General features: G+C 35.1%; 4 protein-coding genes and 1 pseudogene across 5 annotated transcripts in view; 3 read left to right on the plus strand and 2 right to left on the minus strand.

Moving 5' to 3' along the window:
* The first annotated feature begins 1,856 nt into the window (after positions 1–1,856).
* Positions 1,857–4,420, plus strand: LOC111452721 (cytochrome P450 705A22-like). Its single transcript, XM_023093568.1, has 3 exons — positions 1,857–2,419; positions 3,131–3,529; positions 3,614–4,420. The coding sequence occupies exons 1-3, from the start codon at positions 1,889–1,891 to the stop codon at positions 4,271–4,273; spliced, it is 1,590 nt and encodes a 529-aa protein (XP_022949336.1). The 5' UTR covers positions 1,857–1,888; the 3' UTR covers positions 4,274–4,420.
* A 50-nt stretch (positions 4,421–4,470) lies between these two features.
* LOC111452722 (ras-related protein RABA4c-like) lies at positions 4,471–7,277 on the minus strand. The gene is made up of 2 exons (XM_023093569.1): positions 6,709–7,277; positions 4,471–5,170 (listed from the first exon to the last, which is right to left on the minus strand). Exons 1-2 carry the CDS (start codon positions 6,933–6,935, stop codon positions 4,729–4,731), a joined length of 669 nt encoding a protein of 222 aa, XP_022949337.1. The 5' UTR covers positions 6,936–7,277; the 3' UTR covers positions 4,471–4,728.
* A 3,982-nt stretch (positions 7,278–11,259) lies between these two features.
* On the plus strand, positions 11,260–12,637 carry LOC111452846 (DNA damage-repair/toleration protein DRT100-like). Its single transcript, XM_023093750.1, has one exon. The coding sequence runs from the start codon at positions 11,356–11,358 to the stop codon at positions 12,442–12,444; it is 1,089 nt and encodes a 362-aa protein (XP_022949518.1). The 5' UTR covers positions 11,260–11,355; the 3' UTR covers positions 12,445–12,637.
* Positions 12,638–13,602: 965 nt separating this feature from the next.
* LOC111452068 lies at positions 13,603–15,723 on the minus strand (annotated as a pseudogene).
* A 163-nt stretch (positions 15,724–15,886) lies between these two features.
* Positions 15,887–19,697, plus strand: part of LOC111452019 (sm-like protein LSM7) — a 5,878-nt gene continuing 2,067 nt past the window's right edge. Inside the window, exons 1-6 of one of the 2 annotated variants that reach the window (XM_023092535.1) lie at positions 15,887–16,038; positions 16,225–16,276; positions 16,365–16,446; positions 16,704–16,775; positions 18,837–18,889; positions 19,527–19,692. In XM_023092535.1, the coding sequence (XP_022948303.1) occupies positions 16,274–16,276; positions 16,365–16,446; positions 16,704–16,775; positions 18,837–18,889; positions 19,527–19,616 (300 nt within the window). In that variant the 5' untranslated portion in view covers positions 15,887–16,038; positions 16,225–16,273 and the 3' untranslated portion in view covers positions 19,617–19,692. The other variant, XM_023092537.1, reaches the window with a different exon arrangement.

Raw genomic sequence — 19,697 nt, forward strand, 5'->3', positions numbered from 1 at the left:
CCAACAGCTGCCACACGTGAGATCCACGCTATTCGAGAAGAACTACATTTACAAGCTCAAGCTAACCTAAGGTGACGAACAAGAAGATGAATTACATACTCCTGAAAGGGGAAGGCTGGCTGGCTAATCTAATCTATAGAAAGAAAGAGAAAGAACAAGAGAAAACTCAGACTAAGATGACAAACTAGGTAAAGCTCCATACAGGTCAGGTGAAAGAGAGTTAGTGAAAGAGAATGAAAAGAGTGAAGTATAATTACAAAGAGAGTTAAGGAGTAGATTACTTGTTCCAAGGATAGCGGAATCAGCTACGCGTGCGCCCGGAAACATAGGCCGACTGCTGAGCCCACTCTGGCTCAGCCGTGTAACCAAGCCAATTTAGGAAAAACCTACTACTGAATCTAATGAGTGAAAGTCAAGTCAAAGTGTCCCCCGACTAAATCGCTCCCGGCGCTCACCTTTTCCTTTTTTGTCTGGGTGGAGGCAGCGGGGCTCGCTTAACCGGCGGAATTGGTATCTCTCTCGCATGCAAATATTTCGATGGGGAAAGCCTCGCTTATTGAAAGGGCGTATTCTTTTTGATCACACTTTTGTTTTGCTCATAAGTCAGGAAACCGTTGGTAGGAGCGGTGGGATGAGTATGAGTATATAAAATCAAAACCAATAAGAGGAAATAACGATTTAGAAAACAGGGCAGGGATTGATTGATTCTTTACAATGACCACCGTAGACCAATTTCAAGGGATGTAGCGCAGCTTGGTAGCTCCTTTAGTTTTGGGTACACAATGTCTGTCACCGGTTCCAATCCTCTCATTACGCTTCAACCGGGTTATTCTATTCCCCTCTTTCTTAGAAAGAAAAGAACTGAAATCAAAAGACTTAATAGCATGGCGATACATTTATACAAAACTTCTACCCCGAGCACACGCAATGGAGCCGTAGACAGTCAAGTAAAATACAATCCACCAAAGAATTTGATCTATGGACAGCATCGTTGTGGTAAAGGTCGTAATGCCTGTCATCATTACCGCAGGGCGTAGAGGGTGAGGTCATAAGCGTCTATACCGTCAAATCGATGACGGAATGAAAGATATATGGTAGAATCGTAACCATAGAATAGGACCCTAATCGAAATGCATACATTTGTCTCATAGACTATGGGGTGAGAAAAGATATATATATATATTTGACATCCCAGAGGTGAAGGAAGAAGAAGCTCGACGAGACTGGAAAGGACAGGACAATGCAGCCCCTGATTCTTCTTTTCTTACAGTGAAAGAAGGAAAAAGTTTCAGGTTGAGAGTCGTCTTCATCTTTCGGTCAGTCTTTGGTTACAGACAGGAGAGGAAAAGAATAATCAAGAAAGAGGAGCGAAGCAACGAGACCCGGATTCGCTCCGCCTTACAGCCTTGCTTCCCATTGTAATTGCCATTGTAGCACGTGTGTGGCCCAGCCCATAAGGGCCATGCGGACTTGACGTCAAAAAAAGAAAAGGAATAATGGAATGAGAAATCACATGAAATGCGTGGAAAATGTAAGCATCAGATTAAAATTATAGTTGCAATTTTAAAATTTAAAATAAATAAATTAAAAATCAATCTTATTAGCTATAAATAATTTTTTTAAAATTAATTTTGTGTTTAATTGATTTTTTTTTTAAATTAACTTTTAAAAATTAAATTATATAAGGAATAAAAAAGAATTTAGTAGAGCGAAAATAATAGTGAAGATAAAAGGAAACTCATGATTCACGTTGTTCCAAAACTCCGCTCATTTACAAATTTCCATTTGTTATTTTTAAAATTAATAAATGAATTATATAAATATAAGTACAAACCGCTCCCATTTCCCTCGTCCAAATTCCAATTCCCCTTTCTTCCTCCCACCAACAATGGCGGACTACATTCTCTACTTCCTCCTCTTCTTCCTCTCCTGTCTCTTCCTCCTCTTCTTTCTCCACAAAACCTCCGGATCTGCCTCCTCCTCCTCCTCTGCTGCCGCCGCTAAACTCACTCTGCCGCCGTCTCCTCCGTCTCTGCCTCTGATCGGCCACCTCCACCTCCTCCTTCCAGCGAATTACAAGTCCTTCTTCAATATCTCCTCCAAGTACGGTCCGCTCCTCCACATCCGACTCTGCTCGCTGCAGTATGTCCTCGTCTCCTCCGCCTCTCTCGCTGCTGAGATCTTCAGAACGCACGATCTTACGTTCTCGTCGCGGCCGGATTTCGCCTTCAGTGAGGAGTATCCGTACGGTAAAGTCGGATTCCTTGGCGCTCCCTACGGTGATTACTGGCGGTACATGAAGAAGTTGACGATGATGGAGGTTCTTGCGCCGCCGCAGCTTGCGCGGTCGCGATTTGTGAGGAATGAAGAGATCTCTCGTATGCTTCATAAGTTGCTCCTCAGTTCCCAGAAAAAGGAGGTACACTCTGTAACTAACTATACTTTCCTCATCTCTTTGTTGACATGCAAATTGTGATTCGCGATGCACTTTTTTTCTTGATTCTTTTTGTTTTGGTTGTCCAAATTTGCCCTCGCTCGTAAATCTTTTTTTAACCTTCGTTTAACTTAATTTTATTTTTAGAGTAAATATATACAAAAATGTGTGTCTATATGTATATATATATTACTTAATTTTCATATTCATCCCATTGTTTGAGAGTGGAACGAAATATTTGTTATGAAAACTTCTCCCGATATGTGTTTTAAAACCGTGAAGCTGACGGGTGGACAATATCTATTAGCGGTGAACTTGAGCTATTACAAATAGTTTCAGAGCTAGGCACTAAACGGTGCGCCCGCGAAGACGCTCGACCATTATGAGATCTCACATCAAATAGAGAGGATAACTAAATGTGAGATCTCATATCGAATAGAGAGTAGAACGAAACATTATTTACAGAAATGTGATAAGTTAAAATTAACTATCATGCCTACCAGGTCAATACAGAGAATATTTATTATAGGTCTAATGTAGTTTAAAATTCTCGATAAATCATTTTCATTCAAAAAAATCTTAACATCTATTAGAAAATAAAAGTGATGTATTATCAATTTTTTGTGATCATTATTATGAGCGGTGCTAACGAATACAGTGTTTTCTTTTTTTTAAAAAAAAAAAATGAATCAACAGTCAGTGGACTTGGGAGCTGAGTTGGTAAAGCTCACAAACAACAGCATATGCAGAATGATGATGAGCACAAGATGCTCTGAAGAGAACAATGAAGCAGAGAATATCAGAAAATTAGTAAATGACACCATTGAAATCGCCACAAAGCTCGCCTTCGGAGACCTCTTCAGCGAAGGACCATTGAAGAGGCTCCCATTCTGGCTCTTCGGCAAGAAGGTTCTCAAACTCAATATCAGATTCGACGTTCTGTTGGAGAAGATTCTGCAACAGCACGAAGAACGAGCCAAAATTCATGGTTTCGAAAGAGACGATCGCGATCTCATGGATATATTGCTGAAAGCGTATTTAGACGAGAAAGCCGAGTTCAAAATTACTCGAAATCACATCAAAGCCTTCTTGCTTGTGAGTTTTCGATTTCGTTATTGATGATTCTTCTTTTTCTTCCTTCTCGCTTCAGAACCCTGAGATATACTCTGTTTCTGTTAGGATCTATTCATCGCCGGCACCGGAACGTCCGCGGAGGTTATGCAGTGGACGATCGCCGAACTAATCAACCATCCCAACGTGTTCCGAAAGGTCCGCCAAGAGATCGAATACGTCGTCGGATCGAGACTCGTCGAAGAAACAGATATCGTGAATCTTCCTTACATGCAGGCGGTGGTGAAGGAGTGTCTCCGGCTGTATCCGGCGGTGCCGGTGGCAAGAAGAGCCTGCCGGGAGACTTGCAAGGTGAACGGATACGACATTCCAAAGGACATCATGGTTGCAGTCGACCTGTTTGCGATAATGCGCGATCCAAATCTTTGGGAGAACCCCGACGAATTTCGGCCCGAGAGATTCTACAATGCAAATACAAATAAAGACGAAGGCGATCAAGGAATGAAGCACATTCAATACGAGATTAAGGGACAGAATTTCAGCTTTGTGCCGTTTGGGGGAGGAAGAAGGGGCTGTCCCGGATCGTTGTTGGCATACAACACGATCAACAGGACGGTGGCGGCGTTGGTTCAGTGCTTTGATTGGAAGGTTGGGAAAGATGGAAATGGAGAGAAGGTGAACATGGAGATCGGAACTGGAATTAGTCTGCCAATGGCTCATGCTTTTATCTGTGTTCCTGTTTCTCATTCCACACCTTTTGTTGCTTAGTGGTGTGGAATTGTGAACGGAAGCTCCGAGAGTTGAATTATATTCTATCTCGAACTTTTTAATAATGTGTTCTTCAAGTTCTTGTAGTGTAGTATGTATCCACTTTCATTCAACCAATCCATTAGATCAACAACTATGACCACATTATTATGTGCCTCCAACAATTTGGTCATTATAATTTTAGAAAACAATAAACGTGAATGACTGAAACAAGAATCAGAATACAAGAACGACAACATTAAGCTTTTGCTCGACTAAAATGTACATTATGTTGTTGACAGAGCCTCTAAACAAAAAGCTTAGAACATCAGTACTATTTTACCTTGTAACATCAAAAGTATGAAATACAATAGTCTTGTACTCTTTTGGAGACCAGCGGTATTGTGTTTGTGTAGGCTGTAAAAAGAAGCAATTCATGTGAGAATATGGTAAAGTCAAACAAGAATACTACTCTGTTAACTCCTGCAACAGCCAGAAGTTGCAGACTGAGGCTCTTGTCCAGGGACAACAATCTTTGTTCCTTTGAGCAGTGATGAGTTTCCTCCCGAATCAGTTTCCTCGTTTGCGATCAGCGCCTTCCTGCTGATAACTCGGTAAATTTCTGTTAGGATAGTATTGAATGCTGCCTCTACATTAGTTGCCTCGAGCGCGGATGTTTCCATGAAAAACAGATTCTCCATTTGAGCAAACTCTTTTGCATCTTCTGTAGGCACGACGCGAAGAGAGCCTAGATCGGACTTGTTCCCTATAAGCATTATAACGATATTCTTGTCTGCATGGGCACGCAATTCTTCCAACCACCTAGCTATATGATCAAACGTTTGACGCTTTGTCATGTCGTAGACCAGCATTGCACCCACAGCACCTCTGTAATATGCACTTGTCACTGCACGATACCTGAAAATCATCCCTGTTAAGAGAAGAATAAAGAAAATCTATAGCTTTTTAAGGAGCTGTTCTACATAATCAGAGCAACCAGAGAATAAAATTTTACCATATGTCCCGATATAACTTTATGACAAAATTATAAATCTGTAACAGCCCAAGCCTACCGCTAATAGACATCGTCTTTTTTGGGCTTCCTCTCAAGGTTCTAAAAAGTGTTTGTTAGGGAGAAGTTTCTATACCCTTATAAGAAATGCTTTGTTCTCCTCTCCAACCGATATGGATCTCACAAAATCACTCCCATCTGAATTTAACATGCTTGGGATATCACGTTTCAAGACAATATCACAGCTTGATTGTTCTTAACATCTATTCATGCTAAAAGTTTTTCCACTTTCTAAAGTCGATAGCTTGATGTCAATCATCGGCATTCAGGCCCTTTTAACGGGTCTCGAACATTATGTGAGATGGGTAATTTGTCAAACTGTAATCATTAATCACAGTACAAGACCATGGCCAGACCTCATTCAAAACTCATATTTATCTAGTCCCAGGAACAATTCTTCAATTCAATTCACAATATACTGATCAGGTTTAATATCTGTAGGTACAGCTATGGCAAAGTAACATATCAAAGTCAAACATCAACAACATGAACTCTCCCCAAGGGATTGAACATGGTGAGATAGAGACACTTAACTAAGTGATTATATCCTTCATAGCAAGAGACAAAACAGGATGTTACTAACAGATTGTTACCATAGTTAAAAAGGCATCATTAATTTGATTTCTTACATAGTACATCAAAAAAGGTTGTACAAAATGCCATATTATGTAACGGTCAGAGCCCACTGCTCGCAAATGTTATCCGCTTTGGCCCGTTACGTAACAGTTTTAAAACGCGTCTACTAGGGAGAGGTTTCCACACCTTTATAAAGAATGCTTCATTCCTCTCCTCAACCGATGTGGGATCTCACGTATCAAAAGCTTAATATATATATATCAGAGCAGTTTTATTATGCTAAAAAAAATGTCCACACCCTCTTTTAAACTTTGGACAAATCAAGAGTTTTCCTTATTAAGCTTACTGGAAGAATTGAACATGCCACATTTGGGTAGATGTTCCTCAAAGAGTGCAAGCCTTAGCCAACGAGGCCCCGCCCTTGAGGGCTTGGTGCAGTTTCTTTATTCAAAACAAATACTCCACAAGATGAAGTTCATTACGTATAAACATAAACATAAACATAACAATATGAAAATTTTCACATGAAAAAAAAGGTAACTAAAATTAGGGGCATTGTAACCATCTGAAATGAAATTTAGCAAACCCACAATTACCATTAATGAAAGTTGTGTAACTAACAGATCATCGAAATAAATCTTCATTACCATTAAAGAACAACTATCATGCTGATATCAATCTTAAACATATAAATTCTGGAATAACTAGTATAATTTATAGCAAAGATGTTCATATTCAAAAGCCTAATTGAGAATCGTTGAAACAGGAAAGAAATCCTTAAGAAAAACATGGAAGTTTGTTTGAGTACCTCTCCTGACCAGCAGTATCCCATATCTGCGCCTTGATAGCCTTCTGGTCAATAACAAGCGTCTTCGTCTGAAACTCAACCCCGATAGTCGCCTTCGAATCCAAACTAAACTCATTCCTAGTAAAACGGGAGAGAAGTTGCGATTTCCCCACCGCAGAATCTCCGATCAACACGACCTTGAAAACATAATCAATCTTCTGATTGAAATTCGATTGCAAATTAGACATATCTCAAACGAAAGAATCAAAATCTAATCCAATCGTCAAAAACAAAAAACGTAAAAAGAGGTTAAACTCGAACACCAAACGATCGCTTGATGCGATTGCGAGGGGATTTTGATGCTACTAGTTTGCAGTTGAGTAGAACACAAAGGGAAATGGAGGAAGGATTGTGTTTGGAGAGAAGGAAAATCAAGGGAAAATAGGGTTTAGCGAAGAGTTGAAAAGAAGAAGCGAAAATGTTTTTGACATGGACGAAAGCAGAGGGAAGAAGAGAGACGGAGCAGCCACGATTTTTCTTCTTCTTCCTTCCGTTGTTCCCTTACCAATGGTCAACGTTGACATGGACCAACTACTTTGTGATGGTGAACACATATACATACATACACACATATATATATATATATATCATATACCCATGATCTTATAAGTATATCGTTTATGCAATTTTCTATTTTAAAATTTAGTTCAACTATTTGGTATTTAGCCTCGAACTAGTTATTGTCAGACTGTATTTGTTATCGTGTTGTTTACCTATTATTGAATTTCAACCGACTGATTTTACCTATTGTACTGACTAATCTTATTATAATAAAAAAGGGCTAATTCCTTTTTTTCTCCGACATAACATTCTCGCTAATTTGTTGAAAATAGCTTATTCCTCTATCACACCTATTTGTATTGTTTGTTCGGCTCTATCAACTCGAAACTAACGAGTATCTCTGTATATATATATATATATATATATATATATTTATTTATTTATTTATTTCAACTGAACTAATAAACTCTAAAATGATTATTGATAATTTTTTATTTTACATATTTTTAAATAAATGTTAAATATGGAAAGCTGTAAATGTCACATAGCACCATTTTTGTAGTATTGGACCCTTCGACGACAAGCCCATTTATTAAAGCCCATTTACTAAAGCCCATTTATTAAAGCCCATTTATTAAAGCCCATTTACTAAAGCCCATTTATTAAAGCCCATTGGCATGTCATTCGAGCAAATGGGTTTCTGTGACAAATTAAAAACTTTCTCATCCAAAAAATAAAAATTAATAATAACATATATTTTAACTAATATATATAATCTCTATTAATTTGGAAAGTAATTGCAAATTGTCTTTTATTGGCCCAATAATGCCGACTTTTATTTTTTTTAATTTTTTTTAATCATAGTCCATAATTATGTATAAGAGATCCCTTAATGATATAATTTATCACATTGACGTTTTTTTTTTCAATTTATAAATTATTAGAATAATTATGCCTCGAATGATTAAAACTATATATTAAGATGCTAATAATAATTATAATAGTAATAATTAGCTTAAAAGAAAGTTGAAAGTATTAATAATTAAAAGGTAATTGATTTAATTTTTTATTTTTTTTTAAGATATAAATATGGAAAGTGCGAAAATAAATCATTTTGGATGGATAATAATACACATGCGCGCACCCCTTAATTGTCGGAATTAAGTGAGATTAAGAGGAATTAGTTAATTAGTTAATTAATTAAGTTATTTTTATTCTCTTAAATATTTAAAACATTATTTGCAAATGCCTGTTGCCTAATCTACTGACCTCACCACCGACCGTCACCATTTAATTATTTTCAGAGCATAGTCGTTATTATTCGTTTTATTAAATATATTATTTGGAATATACAAATTCCAAATTAAAATTTTAAAATCGTTTTTTAAATTATGATGTAAATTTTATAACCATCCAGGTAAATTCTGACATATTCATGAACACGAGTTATTCCAGTATGTTTTGTCTTTAGTCAAAATTCTATAAGAGTACGTATAACCATAATATTTCTATGATTGAGCTACGAAAGAAAGGTGTACATTGTTGGTATAAGTAGTTATTTTTAATTATTTTGAAGATTTTCTTAGTTATTATTTTCTCAAAATCGCTCCGATAGAATAGAATATCGATTCATTCATGTATCACTTGTTTATTCGAGTATCAAATTAAAGGTACCCTAGACGACCATTTTCATGTGAGGGCCTTCAATGCTTTGCTCCCACTTTCCCATCGAAGAGGACCGAGACCCATTTCGCGTCACCTTGTAGGACCATCACACCCAACCCTCCACCTCTTCTCATTTTCTTCCTAACTTTATTTATTTATTATTATTATTTAATTTTACTTTTAATAAAAATAAATAAACCATATATCAACCTCTGATAAAAAAATAAAAAAAATAATAATAATACAAGAGCTCGATTTTTAATATTAATAAAAAGAATTTATTTATTTATTTTATATGGAATAATTCACTATATTGTTGGTAAATTAGACTAATCATTATTTTCAAGACTTTATAATAATAATAATAAAAAGACATTTAATCATACACGCCAATTATATTTATAAGGAAATATAATGAAATTAATATCATTACCATGATCATGGCTCCTTTTATGAACAAAATGGTGGTCATAATAATTGCTCCAAAAAAAAAATTATAATTATTTAATCTTTTAATTTTGATATTTTTATATTTAACGGGTCTATATCAAATATAGAAAATTGTACATTAGCTAATAAAAAACAATGCATATTTTTTAAAGTGAAAAAAAAAAACAATGATATATATATATATGTAATTTAAGGATGAATTATTAAAAAATAATAATGAAATAAAATGATTAGGAATTATATGAATATGGTCATAAAAATAATAATTGAAGCCATAATATCCATTGATCTGGATGATGATACAAAATCTGATGGGGAATTAAAAAAAAAAAAAAAAAAAGGGTCTGAATTAAATAATATTAATATTAAAGCCGACACAGAGAAATTAAGGTTTAAAAGGGCAGGGATGGCCCACTGCCAACTCAGGAGAGAGGTGAGAATTTGAGAACATAGCACGTGATATGATGTGTCTGTAACCCAATTTCAGACCCTCTTTATTTCCACTGACTGACTTGCATGTTCCTGAACCCCTCATCAAATTTTGCAATATTTTATTTTATATTTTATCATTTTTACAATCATCTAAATAAATATTTTAAACGTTAATTTAGTTTACACAATAATTATTTTATAATTAAACTTTTGAATTATAATAAATTTATTAATTTAGACTATTCCTTTCAAATAATTTTAAAGAAATCAACATTTTAAATTTTTAAAGAAGTATATATATGTTCCATGATCGGGGAATAAATAAATTTTAAATTAATTCATTTATAATAATTTAGATGTTTAATTGATAAAATTATAAATTTAATGATGGGTGAATTAATAAATTTTAAATGGATTCATTTATAATAATTTAGATGTTTAATTCATAAAATTATAAATTTAACTATATATATTAATATATATTAATGATGGGTGAATTAATAAATTTTAAATAAATTCATTTATAATAATTTAGATATTTAATTGATAAAATTATATATATATATATATATATATATATATATATATATATATATCTCGCATGTCATGCATGTAAAAAAAAATATGTACGTGGTTAAAACATACATAAATGCGTTATATATATGTGTGTATATGTGTATATACATGTATGTGTGCGCGTGTTTAATTGGTTAAATTAAATTACGAATTCACTCATTAAAATATATATTTATTATTTGAAGAAAAAATCAACGACTTAAAAATTTATTTGAATTAAATATGAAATAATGATATGAAAATAGGTTGAGTTGTCGTTTTTCTAATTTAAAATATTTATAAAAAAAATTGGGTTTAATATTGAAACTTTTTGAAAACAATGCCAAATTAAATACTAAAATTGTAAAATTTAAATTAGTGAGTACAAGAACAACATTGACATATTAATTTATTATTATTATTATTATTATTATTATTATTATTGGAAAAGAAAGACAGTGAAAAAACAAGCCAAGCTCTTTAAAAATCTAAGTCGAAGGATTTGAAGGTCCCACACAAAAGCAATTTAAGGGATATGCTTCAAATCTTGAATTTTCATAAGGTCCCATAAGGTCCCATATATATTATTAATTCACTCATCATTTTATTCCTTGAAACTATATAAAATCAAATTTACCTTATCATTATAATATGCTTTTATCAATATGTAAAAAGTTCATAAAAAATTAATTAAATAAAATATTTCTATAAAAATAAAAAATGGAATCAGCTTTCTTCCTTATCCTCAAAAAGTTAATCAGGGTTTCGGCATGTGCCACAGGAAAAAAGGTGTAACGTAATTATCATCTTCACCAGGGGTATTTTCGCAATTTAATACCTGCATTGAAACCAAACTGCTGCACTCCCAACTTTCCCTCCTTCCTCCTCCTCCTACTTAACAATGGCTGCCATGGCAGATCTTACTCAGACTCACAACAAACAACTTCTCTCTCATCCTTTTCGGAAAAGAAAGAAAAATCACGACATTGTTTCACAGAGTTTGAAATGTTGTTCAGAATCTTACCTGTTGTCTTCTTTTTCTTCGCCGTCGTCGACGCTTGCTCGCCGTCGGATCGAGCGGCATTGCTCGCATTCAAGGCGGCGTTGAAGGAGCCGTACTTAGGAATCTTCAATTCATGGACGGGAGATTCCTGCTGCGGTGGATGGTACGGCGTCAGCTGTGATCCTGATACTCTCAAGGTCACTGACATAAGCCTTCGCGGCGAGTCTGAGGATCCGATCTTCGAGAAGGCCGGCCGGACTGGCTACATGACTGGTTCGATTTCGCCGGAGATTTGCAAGCTCGATAGCCTCACCATCCTTATCGTTGCCGATTGGAAAGGAATCTCAGGCGAGATTCCGAAGTGCTTGACGAAACTCAGCCATCTCCGCGTTCTTGACCTCGTTGGAAATAAAATCAGCGGGGAAATTCCTAAGGATATCGGAAACCTAAATAAACTCACCGTGCTTAACATAGCCGACAATGCGATTTCCGGTGCCATACCTGCATCTATCGTTAACATCGGCAGTTTAAAGCATCTGGATCTCCGAAACAATCAAATCACCGGCGAAATTCCGTCCGATTTCGGGAAATTAGGCATGCTGAGCCGAGCGCTCCTCGGCCGCAACCAAATTACCGGAGCGATTCCGTCTTCTGTTACGAAAATGTACCGCCTCGCGGATTTAGATTTGTCCATGAACGGAATCTCCGGCATCATTCCGGAGAACATCGGCAATATGCCGGTTCTCTCGACGCTGAATCTGGACAGCAACAGAATCTCCGGCCAAATACCTCCAACTCTGATCAGCAATGGCGGGCTAGGGATTCTGAATTTGAGTCGAAACGCTCTGGAAGGCCACATTCCCGACGTTTTTTGCACCGATTCGTACTTCATGGCTCTCGACTTGTCGTTCAATGCTCTCAAAGGTCCGATACCAAATTCATTGTCGTCAGCCAAATACGTTGGCCATTTGGATCTCAGCCATAACCATCTTTGCGGGTCGATACCCATCGGGTCACCCTTCGACCACCTCGAAGCGTCGTCGTTTACAAACAATGATTGCCTCTGTGGGAACCCGTTAAGGACCTGTTGAAGACAAAATCCGGGTAAGAGAGAAAAAACAATTGACCCGGATCCGACCCGAATGTATGTGTTGTTTTGTTTATAAAACTGTGATAATAAAATTCTTGTGTGGAGATTTTTAGTGAATCGGGTCGGGTGTGTTTTATTATTTTCAATTGTTATTATATATTTTTGTTTAATGCAATCTGAATCTTAGATATAATTAAATATAATGCCTTTTTTACTTTTCCTTTTTGTCCTTGTTTTTAATATAAAATTCAAGGAGGCTGCATTGCACGTGAAAAAAGATCACTTCATTTTTTAATTTTTTACATATTAAAATCTTTTTTTAAATTTAAACCTATATAAAAACTAATAGAAGTTATTTATAGAGCGAAAAATTATACAATAAATGAATTTAATAAAAAATATAACTTTGTCAGTTATTCATTTTAATTTTTAATAAATAAATGTTTCAATGCATGGCAATTATTCTTTATTTGCAAATTAAAAATGACAGAGAAAGGGATATTCTTTAATTAAGTAGAGAGAGAAAGAGAGTATTATCATTTAATTAGCTTTCTAGAGGCGTATGAGAGAGAACTGAGTAGAAAGAATAATAAATAGTATAGTTTTTTCTTTTTTAGAAATATAATAAATAGTGTATTTAGTTATATATATATATATATATTTAAAATTATTAAAGGCCAAAAGATAATTTAAGTTTTTAACTTTTAGAATTTACTTCTATCAACTTAAAATAAATTTCAAAACTTTTTATTTAATACTCTAATTTATACCTATTAGATTTAAATAAAAAATAAAAAATCACAAATTTATTCAACAACCTAAAATTAAAAAATTTAAATTCTATTAAACATAATTTTTCTTTTAAAAAAATTGATATTGTGGACACAAAATAAAAGTTTTAAGAACATATATTAAATAATTTAAAAATTAAAGATTTATCAAACATAAAATAAATAAATAAATAAAAAATCAAATTTCTTGGTTAAAAAATGGTACAATTTTCATGAGTTGAAGTAAATTGTAAGCATTTAAGAGCATAGGTTGCAACTTGGAATGGAGCCAGCTAACACTGTCCTACAATATTGATCACCATTAATATCTGATCTTTTAATAATAATAATAATAAATATATATATATATAAGTACAATAATTTTAAAATAAAATAATTAAATATTTCACTTTTAATTCAACACGAACCTGTCATTGTCCTACAGATATGTTAATCGAGGGATATACTTCAATTAGTAAAGTCATTTACCCCGTTAGACATTATATCTTTCCTTAATTGCTTGTGACTTAAATACGTATCTATGATTAATAATAAATAAGCTAAACAAGCTCGAGGGTGATTTACACATCAATTCATATCAATTCAAACATAGCTCAGTCTATACCTAATGGGTTTGGTTTAATTTCTAAAGTTGCAAAAGACCTCGAGTCAAAAATGGATGTGCAAGACCATAGCAAACCAAGAATTGACCTTAGTTTTGGGAAAGCTCATTTAGTCCTCTTCTTCATCAATGACCTTGGTATCCAAGCCCTTGAATCCCTCTGCAGGTACCTCTGCGACAGTTACTAAGGAATAGAATTCCTCCTTGGCATCTTCCTCGTCGTTATGCTTTCATGCAATGCGCCCTCGAACCCTCCTTGGTACACTCCTAATTCCGCGACTCCATATATGCTTGTTAAGTTTCACGTCCACTCTAACATCAGTGGTACCCATAGCATTCTGAGCAAACTTTCTGAGTTCCTTGATATCCTTCGGTGCCTTCTTCTTGAATGTGCTGCATATGATTAGTAAGAATAAGAAGTCACTAAAAGCATTCAAGATATAAAAGGTACATAACAAGGCATTGAAATCAAAGACTAATATGACAGAACCCAAATGTATTGAAATGTAAGATAACGGAGATACAAGGTAACCAAGTATTCGAGGTATTTAAACCTTCTTTCTTGAGCACTCTCACTCAATCCCTAACCAAACTCACTGAATCAATGCTTCCCCATTCTCCCTTTCCCATTTCCCCTATTTATGACTAAATCTAGCCCATGCTAATGCTTAGCTTTTTCCAAATCTGTGAGATCCCACGTCGGTTGGAGAGGGGAACGAATCATTCCTTATACAGGTGTGTAAACCTCTCCCTAGTAGAGACATATTAAAACCTTGAGAGGAAGCTCTCGAAGAGAAAGTCTATAGAGGACAATATCTAGCGGTCAGCTAGAGCTGTTACAAATAGTATCAGAACCAAACATTGGGTGGTGTGCCAAGAAGGACGCTGAGGCACCAGGAAGGTGAATTGTGAGATCCTACATCGGTTGGAGAGGGGAACAAAACATTCCTTATAAGGGTGTGAAAACCTCTCTTTAGTAGACACATTTTAAAACTTTGAAGGCAAGACTTTAAGGGGAAAGCCTAAAAAGGATAATCTACTAGCGGTGGGCTTGGGCTATTATAGATATGTTGTGGATCAAACAAGCACGCAGGTTTAGAAACGCACAAAGGTGCCAAGTATCTCTAACGAGAGCAAATGAATAGAACATAAGCACAGAGGTATCCGTGAGGATATTTTTCTAGGACCAGAAAATTGAAGAATAACCTTTCAAGATGAGTACAATATGTAGGCTAGAAGCAACATAACATATAATTAAGTCAGTTGTTAGTTAAGAACCAGAACTCCTATCATGGAAAAAAAATTGAACAGTACCAGAATGATGCCAAACTCATCAAGCACAACTAATAAAACTTGCTAAGGTGCAACTGCACTCGCAATAGTCCAAATTATACAAACTACTAAGAACAGCAAAGAACATTGACCCCCCCAATGTCATCAATTCAAGTGCACAGTCAAAATCGACAATCCTCACAATATATCACTCGAATAACACAGCCCACAACGGAACAGAACATTAAATTCAAGACTCATTTAATATCTATCGACATAAAACCGGTTAAACTACGAAATTAAACGCAGGAGGACAAAAATCATGCCGACAAATCAACCTACAGCTGAATCAAATTCATCTGTACTTTTCACCATATCAAAACCAGCAAATCCGGGAGAGAAAGAGAGAGGGAGAGAGTTACCATCCGTGCAAGCGTTTGTGGAGATTGACGGTATACTCCCTGGTGACGACCTCGCTTTTTCTTGCCTTGGCCGATTTATCCGCCATTTTTTGTTCACGGCCCGGGAAACTCAACTCTCTGCCGCTGAAGATAAAACCCTAGCAACCCAACGACGGGGAAGAGAAGACCGACCTTTATAAATTCACAATAAAAAAATAAAAAAATAAAAAAAATAAAAAAAATAAAAAAAATAAAAAAATAAAAATTAAAGGATGGGATTGTCTTCGTAATTAAAGGTGATTTCAGCAATTTTCTTAATAATAATAAAAAAAAACATTTTAATTTTAATTTTATTTTATTTTTCTTTTCGTAATTCACTTTATTGAAATCGGGTAATCGGGCCGGAAGAGGAATTGGGCCGGAGTCCAACTGTCCATGATTTGGAGGGTACCTTTCCCGCCATCGACCATTTCTCTCAACGAGCAAATCTAGGGCACATCCTTTGCGCTCCTCATCGCTTCCATTGAAAAGTAAGCTGCAATTACCGCATAACTTTCAGTTTTAATCACTTCTCTTTTGGTTCTTTAGTTTCAGTTCTTCAATTTAATTTCCAGACGCATAATCTCGTAACTTTGCCAATTTTATTTGAATCGACTAGCATACGGGATTTTCCGTTTGCGCTCGTTGTAATTTGTTTCATTTCTGGAATGTTTCAGGTTTGTGGTTCATTTAATTTCATAGAGGAGCTGAGAAAACGGTTGTCCGATGGTAGACTTCTGATGGATTGGTTCAATTAGAATATATGTGATTGTTGATTACGATGTATAATGTGGTATTCGTTTTGTCTGTTTATCAGTCTGGAAGAAAAGAAACTGTTCTGGATTTGGCTAAGTTCGTGGACAAAGGCGTCCAAGTCAAGCTCACTGGCGGCAGACAAGGTTGTTTATTTTTAATACCTTCATTGTATTACTGCCACTCGGATACGTTTCGATACATTCTGATTAGTTTTTCTTTTTATTCATACATAAGTTTAAGTGTTCGTTTGGTGAAAAAAAAAAAAAAAAAAGTTCATGTGTTACGATCAAGAGGTTCAAGCAGATAGTTGAATGTTTGATGTCGTGTGTTTTTTTTTGTTCGTTCTTCCTGTTTCTAAATGCAAGAAGAGTGCTTTATGAATCTTGTTTTCCATTGATAGTTACGGGAACGCTCAAAGGATATGATCAACTGCTAAACCTTGTTCTGGATGAAGCTGTAGAGTTTTTAAGAGGTAACCAATTTACTGGATACTGGCAGAATGGATGAGATTTGTGATGTTTTGTAGTGCATGAGTTCGCCGAGTTATTGATTAGTAGCTTTCATACAATTTTTCTATTTGTTGAGAGGTATAATGTGTTGCGATGAACTCTTAAGACCGACACTCTCTATCATCTGTTGGACTTGAAAAATAATTTTGAAATTTATTTTTGTTGGTCTTTTTGGCATTCTAACACATGCTGTGGATGCACATAGGCACATTGATAGTGGTAAAAAAAAACGTAATTCCAGAAAAAAAAAAAAAATCATTGAAAATGAGACTGAAAATCCTTTCACATTGGGCCAAAGTAAGCATAGCTCAATGGTAATTGCCATGTACTTCTTCCTTTGAGGTTAGAGATTCAAATCCTCATGCCCCATATTTTTTGTAACTTGTACTAAAAAAATCATTTCATATTGGACAAAGATGCAAAAATTAAGAATTTAAATTATAAGTAACATAACAAATTAACAATTTTTCTGCAAGAACAGAAAAAGGTTTCTTTTCTGTTGATTCAGCTGATTAAGATGTGGCAGTGTAGTTAATAATGTTTCGTTTGAAGTATGGATTTTTTTATACATGCTGTCCTTAAGCATATTTTGAATGGATATGTTTGTTTTTTTCAAAAGAAAACAGACATGTCATTGATATGATGAAACATATAAATCATCATTTTATTTTATTTTTATTTCGAAACTAGGACATATTTAAAAACTAGTAGTAGGCTATTGCATAAATTAGAATGCTCAATTTGCATTATTATCTTGTAAAACCCTTACATCGTATAATTTTTTACATTTTGTATACTTACACTCTATTATAAGATTTCATTTAAATAGAAGTTACAAAAATATGAGAATCTATATTATTGTGTCACAATATTTGAAAAACCCCCTTTTGTCTTTCTATTGTTCCTTGTAATTGGATGGTTAATCAATTTATAGGCATAAAGGAAATTCTGAATGAAAATTTATGCATGTGCAATACATGCTATGATAAGTAATCGAATTCATACAAAAGGCGGGGACAAAAGAGGAAGATAAGCAACCTCATCTTCCAATAGGCCAATAAGGTTAGGGTATTTAGATGGAATGAGTCTCGAAGCTCCAAAACTTGTCTTTGTAATCTTTCTGTGTCTCTCCTTCCTTAGCTCCCCACAAAAAAGCATTGTTGGGTTTGAACAGTCATATCCTAGTTGACATGCTTGCAGAGACCATTGGCACAAGACCTGATTATTTGTCATGGAAGCACCATTGAAGGTCGGAAACTTCCATAGCTTATTCCAGAACGTAATAGGTGGGAAATGCTTTTAGTCCTAATTTCCCTTGTAAAAAATGCACCATTTAGGAGACTATACTTTATTAGGGAGCTTCTTCTGAATTCTATCCACGGTGTTGGTATGCTCTTGCACCAAGATTCAAAGAACAAACTAGACCATCTTTGTAGCCCTAGCCTTCCAAATAGCCTGGGAGAGGCATTTCTTAACATTCTAGGATGTGTAAAGAAATCATATAATGGTAGTAAAAGATTCATTCAGGAAGTGGTAAATGAATTCATGGGCTTTCATCTGGGTTTGCACCTCCGTTGCTGTCTCATTCACCAAGCATGAACTTACGAATTAGATCAAGAAACACAAGCATGGAAATGCAATATAGTCCTGACTCTGGGAAACTGTTTTTACTGGCATCATAGTTCCTATTTATTACACATACTTACAACGTTCAGAGGATCTTTCCCCGGGGCAAGTTTTTTTTTGTGCTCCTCAATTCAGTTGCTTTTATTGGTGGTTATGTGCTTCTATTGTTTTGATTTTTATCTTGTCCACCATTTTCTTTATTCCCAAAGTCTCTTCTACTGACTGGCTAGTTAGTTATGTTTATATCTTTTGTTTTTATAATGGCCTTTTACCTTCTGTTCATTACGAACCTTAAGTTAAAATATTGTCCTTATACCTGTTCATGCTATGCTTTTGATGGCGCTGCAGAATATATCTGATATGTTGACTAAAGTTTTTTTGTTTTTTCTTTTCTGCAGATTCCGATGATCCATTGAAGACAACAGATCAAACCAGGCGCCTTGGCCTAATTGTATAATTCTTTCTCCTTGGATACAATGAAAAATTTTATCAATTTTTTAGCACAGAATTTTATTGTTTACGCATGCGACTAAGGACTTCATTTTGACAATTGCAATTGTCTGTGCGCTAAACAGATTAGATGGTCTCAATTAACGTGAAAATTTCAGAGTTTTTATTTGTTTTTAAATAATCCTTTCTTTTAACAAGAAAAAAAGAAGGCATCATAATTTACTTTTGTTTGAAAACTTCTCCTTTATGGACTGGACGAAATACTGTGTGCTCCGGCTGAGCATGTTTCTATCCTTTGAATACTTGTATTTTTCTTATCTGCTATCACATGCGCCATGTTAAACTGACTTGCGAACTTTTTATACTACTGATTCACTCTGAATTTCTTATGTGCTTAACGCTCTCTTACCATCCTTGTTTTTTTTTTTTTTGCAATTTTAGTGGTTAGGGCATGGTTAACTATTTCTTGTGATAATTTAAATTATTTTATCACGAGGAAAAAGTGAAAGCTTGGCTCTTCTTAAGCGTGCATGTGTAAAAGGAGAAAGGAAATGCTCTAAATGGCGTGCTTCTTTGTTCATAGTTTCTTTTCTTTAGTAACGAGCCCGTGTGATCAATTTGCATACTATTCACTGCAGGTTTGCAGGGGGACTGCTGTAATGCTTGTGTCTCCAGTTGATGGTACAGATGAGATTGCAAACCCCTTTATCCAACCGGATGGTGCATAGATGTAATTTTTGTGAACTCTAATTTCCCTGTTCTGTATCTGAATATCTAGTTTCACTATTACTTTGTGATTCCACAACCCC

The sequence above is a fragment of the Cucurbita moschata genome, unplaced genomic scaffold (genome assembly GCF_002738365.1).
Source record: "Cucurbita moschata cultivar Rifu unplaced genomic scaffold, Cmos_1.0 Cmo_Scf00014, whole genome shotgun sequence".
Classification (NCBI taxonomy): Eukaryota; Viridiplantae; Streptophyta; class Magnoliopsida; order Cucurbitales; family Cucurbitaceae; genus Cucurbita; species Cucurbita moschata.